Raw genomic sequence first — 7,259 nt, 5'->3', positions numbered from 1 at the left:
CGTGATTCCAGCCAAAAATTTCACTGCTCTCATTCCTACATCCACAGAACCCACAAGCAGGAGGGCATGGTCTGTCGGAAGAAGATTAGGTCCCCCGAGTGCACGGAGGAGTAGATAGCGACCGTGAAATGTCAGTGCCGGTGGATGGCGAAGAGTTATCGCGGGATGTGATTCGTGCTGGACGACGAGAGTTATTCTCCGTTATTAAAGTCCCACATTCCCGGCAATAACCGGTACTATATCAGCAACAAGGCGTCCACACATCCCGGGGTGAAGTACAAAAACAAGCATAAGTTTGAGAAGAAAGTTATGCTGTATAATGCAATTTCCGACAAAGGGAATTCAAACCCCTGGTTTAACAAGTCGAGCGGACTTACCATCAACCAAAAGGTGTGCCTGGAGAAGATTCTGGTTCCTTTCTTAGAGGAGCATCATTCTGATGGAAAGTACGTTTTATTGGGTGGATTACGCCAAGAAGACGTTGGCGTACCTCAAGGAAAAACAAATACCGTAACGGAACCCGACCAATTTGCCCCAGTGCCGTCCGATCGAGGATTTTTTCGGTTCCCTCAGTGCCTTGGTGTACAAGAATAATTGGCGGACCACGGCCACCAAGTAGCTGACCACGAGGATCCGGAATTGCATCCGGAAGATGGATGTCAGTGCCATCCAGCGATCTCGTGATAGCATCTCCACCAAGTTGTGCCGTACGGCTGAGCACGACCCCTTTGTTAACATTTACTGACTTGTTTTTGAAGAACAATCGTTATGTTTTAAAAAAAAAATACTGAATTGCTTGAAATATTTTTAAAAATTTTGTTTTACTATACCGTTCTGAATCATATTTCGGACGCTTAAGGCATATGATGTAGAAAACAGGTCTCAACTTTATGCAAAGGTATTGTTTAGTTGATATTTTTAATAAATTCGTTCAATATGCTTTTGAGCTTTCTACTTTGGTACCTATTTGATTGAAAACATAAAAAAATCATCGAATAAAATGCTTTTCAAATCAAGCGAATAAGAATGAAACTTCGGACACCATATCTAAAAAAATCAAATTTCGGACAGATTGAATTCAAATTTCGGACACTTTATTCTGTAATTTTTTGAACGAAAATTACATTACACTTGATTATATTTTATAGTCAACTGCGAAACACTTACCAAGCAAACACAGTGAACTGTTAACGATGATGAGAACTGATGAAACACGGGAAAAATTTCAATATTGATGAACGGGTAAATTCTACGTGCTCACGTTAAGGAAACGTCAAACTCAAACGATAATGAGTAGTGTTGTCAGATTTTTGCCGATTATGTTGTAATTCAAATGTAGTTCTTATATGAAATGATAGTGAAGCCAAGGGATTACTCTAAAGAAGCAATTGTGATATAAATTTTATAGTTCTATCATCAGTGCATTAAGCATTTCAAGATATTAGAACAAAGTAGCCGAAATATGATGTTGTCCGAAATATGATTCAGAACGGTATCACTGAAGAAATTCTCATTTTTATTGAACACTTAATGAACGATTTATCATGAAAAGTTTTAAATCTATGTACATGTATTTCCATTAACAGTTGTACAATAAAGTAGTTTTTTTCACATTCATAGTTGTAAACTTCGAAACGTCTAGGTACGACGAACAAAACGCAATAATGTAAAATATAAATCAGTGAAAAAAACATTGGCTTATCAAAAATGTTCAAAAATTATGTTGTGAATTATTCATTTTCGTTCAAAATGGTGTGAAGACACATTTCGTGCCGTGTTAAGATATTCAAAACCCTCATCTGGCATCCTTGGATAAGAGTTCAATGTTTACGTTTGATTGTGTTGATTTGATGAGGTCCACATGAAAATCTGTAAAATTTTCCAATTACTGCATTGAATTGGATTGTTGCTGTTGGAAACATACTTTGCTTATGCAATTCTAGTTCAGTCGTGAAACAATTCCTGATGCTAAAACCGGAGCAAAAAATACTGATGTTTTAAATCAACAAGGTGGACAAACTAACTAGACGACAACTCGACTGATTTATCAACGATCGCGGCCTAGCGATCGAGCCTGACAAGCTACTCGTCTGCTTCTAGTCAAGCTCGGTTTCTGGAGTATGAAAACAAACGAAACGAGCGCTTCTCGTCTTCTGGAATAGGGCCCTATAACATCAAGCTTGACACATGTTTACACTTGCCTATCATAGGGCGCTATGAGGCTCAGCAGAATATTGACATTTCTAGAAGCTTGATTGATCGATCGATAATTCATGGAATAGATAAATTTCTACAACTGGGACTTTCTTAGGTAACTTTATCTTCCTAAAAATTTATTATATGCGTCATTCTTTATCATTTATTGGTTGAGGTTTTGATGCCACATATTGCCGCTAGGTTATATTTTAAGCGGCAAGTTCGAAGACATGCGGGCCGGAAGAATTTTCGCGTCTGAAATATCGGCCGACTTTTACGGGACCAAAACTGGAAGCATTGCCCACTACGTTGTTCGATAATCTCTGACGCCAATAAAACAAGTATTTGACCATGTTAGCTTCAATAATCTCACAACGATACATCACACGAACAGCAATGCTTCTCTGTTCCCATGCTGCCATTAGCCATTACTACAAACGCCCGGAAAACATCTCAAATCCAATAAAACATAGTTAAACTATTTGTAACGTGATTATTGTGGTGAGTGCGTTCAGCAATATGAGCCTATTTTATCGTTCAGTACTTCTTCTGGCAACGATTGACAGCCTGCAGAGCCTACCGAACTACGACGTTATGTTTGAGAAAATCGAGCAGCTGAATGGGACGGATCTGATTGAATTCAACAATATTCGGGTGCGTAAATTCAATCGCACCGTATCGGTTCTGGATGGAAATATAGAGCTACGGGCTGAAGCGAATGATAAATATGTGGTAGGTATTCATATTTTTCATTTTTCCCGGCAGTATTGGTAGTGTACTTCACTTACAGATATCCATACGAAGTGCGTACAGTTCCAAAGGTAACAATCAATTCAACGAGTATCCGATGAAACTTCCTCCGCAGAGGATTTGCGAGTTTTTCAACACGACCTGGCGTGAGTACTATCCGTACTATAATGAAACGACGAACTTTCCCGAAGTGGGAGAGTGTCCAATCACACCGAAGATGTTCTACGTCAAAAACCATATCCTGGATGGATCTGTTTTCCCACCCTACATACCGAAAGGTCTCTGGAGGTTGAGCGTCTTTGGGCGCTTGGTCGATGCGGATGAGGTGCTAATATGCGTCGATGTGTACATAAAGGTGGTGGATAAAGGAATTTTCTGAAAGGGTGCGTTGTGAAGATACGAAAATATGAGACCAATAAATAACATCTTCATCTCTCTTCTCGTAGCGCTTCTCATCTCGATTGCTTTTCTTTTCCTGTACTTCTCTTTTCTACAAACCAGAAATTTTCTAACCAGTTAGGGAGTGTTAGAAGTTTCGTAGCTATCATTAATATCTGACGAATTTCATGCCAACTCGACTGGTCGTTGGCAGCACTATCTCAGATAGCAGTGAAACGTTGTGGGTGGTAAGATTTAAGTTCATTTAAACAACAAATACTTGAAATATTCGAAAAATAATTAGATTCCTTTTGAAACAAGCCAAATTTATTTTTTCTTTATTTTTTATAAAAATTTATAACTGAAAAGCTACCAAAATTCTTGCCAAAGGATGAAATGTAGGAAACTGTTTAAATTTTTACAAAAAAAATACCAAAAAATTTTTTAGAAAATAAATTTCGCTGACAAAAAAAGTTGTTTTTAAAATAAAAATTCATTTTTCTCAAAAAGGTTTTTTTTGAATTCCTAAAAAAAAATATATATATATATGAATAGCCCTTAAAATTCTCAACAAGCCTTCCATACATCGGAAGATGGGCACTTTTACAGGGAAAAAGTTTAACTAACAACAACTTTTTTAAGTTTTCTTTGAAAAAAATTATAGGAGGTTGTGTCCAAGATACGACCGCATTGTTGACGTAGAACTACGCTGTTATATTATAAAACTCGCTAGTTAAAACCTTCGGATATTGTTCTATAATGCTGTGAAATTTTAGAAACAACTGCTTAGTAGAACAATCTTTGAAATGTTTTTTTCATTGTAGAATCAGTTGACGATAATTGACTGATGATTCATTCTTGCCTTCGCAGAGCAATACACTAGCTGATCGTATGTCGCAATTTATTTCATCTCAGTGCATTGAAAATTTACCTCGAACGCTATTCCGGTGGCCTTTTTCGCAATTGACATAGACTCGATTACAGTCGATTATATCAATATATCTTTGGCACCGCGAGGAAACTACAACAATAACAACACTTGCAAGTATCAAATATCATGCTACATGTTATTTAGTATTGCCTCAGTGGAATTGCACCTCCAGGCATCATTCGTACAACGTAAACCAAGCGCCAAACAAGCGTTCACCATAGCATGCATACAGAGCCATACATTGGTGGCTTGAAACTACTAGGAATATAAACACTTCTCATCATTTTGCGCTGTTCTCAAAAGAAACACTTCTGTTTATATTACTGGCCCCGAAAAAGTTGCATTACTTTCTCATACTCGAGATAAGCACAGCTGTCATCCTTAGTGAAGGAAGTTTTGCTACTGGCAAGCGAAACCTAATCACATACAAAATTCCAGAACGATATTCACTTTCATGGTGATTAAACAAGCGAAATAAACTCTTTTTTTTAATATCAACAACCTCGAAAACAGTAGCATTGCTTCATTATGATCAAGACCAGTGCAAATACAATCGTAGTTGAAGGCAGTTTTGCGACTGGCACGTGAACCCAAATAACTTATAACATTTCAGTACGACATTCAAGATGCTTGGTATTCCCCAAATGATGGCGCACAACCTTAACACCTGCTTCGCCATAACGTCAGTTTAATACATCCATGCAATGTCAAAAGCACCATCGAAGCCCTTATGATGACGGAAAACAAACAATGTTCACTGCTTGAAAAAAGACTGAATTATGCCACACAGCTTGTACTCTGCTGTAACACCCATCGATGCGAATTCGCTGATGAGTTTATCAAGAGCAACCGTGTTCACCACCAGCGGGGGGAGCTGGTTGCTTCCTGGGTAACGGCATTTACATTTTCGACCCCCGCGTCGAAGTCATCTACTTCGCTGTTGTTCGATGCGAAAGCTCGATTCAGTGCGAGCGCTTTTCACTGCACCAACATCGCGTGCATCATTAGATGACGCTTGCCTCGAAATTTTATTGCCCCCGGCAATGCGTTTGTTTTTTGCAGGGCTCGAGCCTGCCTTCCTCTTCTTCTTGCTCATCACACACTATGCGAAGCGTCCAATTTATGACGCAGAAAGAAAAACACACGATACGAATAACGCGAAAAACGAACTGGAAAAACCACACGACGATATCCAAGTTGAATTACCACTGGTGGGGTCCAATCTTAGATCGAAGCGCAGTGAGAGCAAAGTGAACTGGATTGCTCAACAGTCCGATGCCGAATGAAAGTTTGCCTCAGCGAGATCCACTGTTTATACTCTAGGCAAGAATTCCCCTTCATTCTTCTTCTTTTCCTTTGTTCACGGTGACTTTATATCCTACGATTTCCCCTTCGTTGCTCGTCGATAAGTTGCTCGTTATCGACAGCTCTGTTCGGGAAAGCACACAAATGGACTGAACAAATGTATGGGAAAATAGAAACGCTTAAAGTTTTCATGAATTTTAACCATTTACAAACCAAGGGATTCTAATGTATTGCATATTAAACAAATCTTAGGGAATTTCCGATTCGTTTAGTATGTAATTCGCCAAAATCCATTCACGGTAAAAATAGTTATTAACGTTAACTTTATTTCATAAAAACGTGACCTGTTTTCTGATTTGGCACCCTTAATGACAGACGTAGTTCTACGTCAAAAATTCAACTAATCCTAATTTTGTTTAAACTCAAGAAAGCGATCTAGCGTATTCAACAAAGTTTTGGATCTTATTAAAATATAAACTTTTGTTGAAGACGTCAACTGTCTATTTGTTGCAGTTTTTGGAATATAAGTCATTTTTTTTATTAAGACACCTGAAAAAAATAATGTTTTGCTCGTGACATTTTTGTGTGTAATTTCTCACGTTTGACATGTTCTTGACATGTTTCTAACTAGAGGGAAGTTTGCAGAGCATGTAAATTGCGATAATTCATACATAAATATGTTACGAATTAAACATTTTCAAAGAAATAAAATTAAAAAGTTGTTGCTTGAAAAACTTTTTCCATGTAAATGTGTCCATCTTCCGATATATGGGTGACTTGTTGGAATTTTAAAGGATTATTTATATCTCTTTTTTCAGATTTTCAAAAATACATGTTTTTGAGAAAAATAGATTTCAATTTTCAATTTTTATTTTCACTGATTTTTTTTTTCAAAAATTTGTTCGATATTTTTTCATGAAAACCTAAATAATTTCCTACATTTCATTCTCTGACCAACTTTTTGTAAATCTTATAGTTTTTAAATTAAGATTTTTTGAAAAAAAAGTTGAAACAACTCAAAATAAAAAAAAACCCACAAATAAACCTATCAGACCTACAAAATTTTAATCAAAGAATGGAATGTAGGAAATTATTTTGGTTTTCATTAAAAATTCTCAATGAATTTTTTTCAAAGAAATTTCAGTGAAAAAAAAAATATTTTGAAAATTAAAATTCATTTTTCTTGAAAACATATGCTTTTAAAATTCGGAAAAAAATAGATTTAAATAGCCCTTGAAATTCCCAACAAGTTTTCCATACATCGGATGATGGGCACATTTACATGGAAAAAGTTTTTCGAACAACAGCTTTTCCATGTTTTTCTTTGAAAAAAGATAATAATGTTCGTTACATTTTTATGTATAAATTATCGCATTTTAAATGCTCTGCTAACTTTTCTCTATTTAGAAACATGTCAAGAACATGTCAAACGTGAGAATTTACACACAAAAATGTTACTTTTTGTTATTTATTTCAGGAGTCATATAAAAATGACTTATATTCCAAAAACTATAAAAGATAGAAAGTTGATGTCTTCGACGAAAGTTCATATTTTAATAAGATCTAAAACTTTAACGAGCACACTATATCGTTATCTTGACTTTAAACAAAATTAGGATTAGTTGTATTTTTTTAAAGAAAACATGAAAAAGTTGTTGTTAGAAAAACTTTTTCCCTGTAAAAGTGGCCATCTTCCGAT

General features: G+C 36.2%; 1 protein-coding gene across 1 annotated transcript; it reads left to right on the top strand.

The window, feature by feature from the left end:
- The first annotated feature begins 2,710 nt into the window (after window positions 1–2,710).
- Window positions 2,711–3,590, top strand: LOC129763514 (uncharacterized). The gene is made up of 3 exons (XM_055762655.1): window positions 2,711–2,928; window positions 2,987–3,329; window positions 3,393–3,590. Exons 1-2 carry the CDS (start codon window positions 2,716–2,718, stop codon window positions 3,323–3,325), a joined length of 552 nt encoding a protein of 183 aa, XP_055618630.1. The 5' UTR covers window positions 2,711–2,715; the 3' UTR covers window positions 3,326–3,329; window positions 3,393–3,590.
- Window positions 3,591–7,259: the final 3,669 nt, after the last annotated feature.

Source organism: Toxorhynchites rutilus, chromosome 1 (assembly GCF_029784135.1).
Source record: "Toxorhynchites rutilus septentrionalis strain SRP chromosome 1, ASM2978413v1, whole genome shotgun sequence".
Taxonomy (NCBI): Eukaryota; Metazoa; Arthropoda; class Insecta; order Diptera; family Culicidae; genus Toxorhynchites; species Toxorhynchites rutilus.
The sequence above is the reverse complement of the archived record's forward strand: the minus strand, read 5'-3'. Positions and strand labels throughout refer to the sequence as shown.

Bases quoted from the DNA above. Each gene is read 5' to 3' on its own strand.
- LOC129763514 (XM_055762655.1), top strand. From the start codon at position 2,716: ATGAGCCTATTTTATCGTTCAGTACTTCTTCTGGCAACGATTGACAGC. The intron at 2,929-2,986 runs GTAGGTATTCAT...CTTCACTTACAG, and splicing joins AAGCGAATGATAAATATGTG to ATATCCATACGAAGTGCGTA.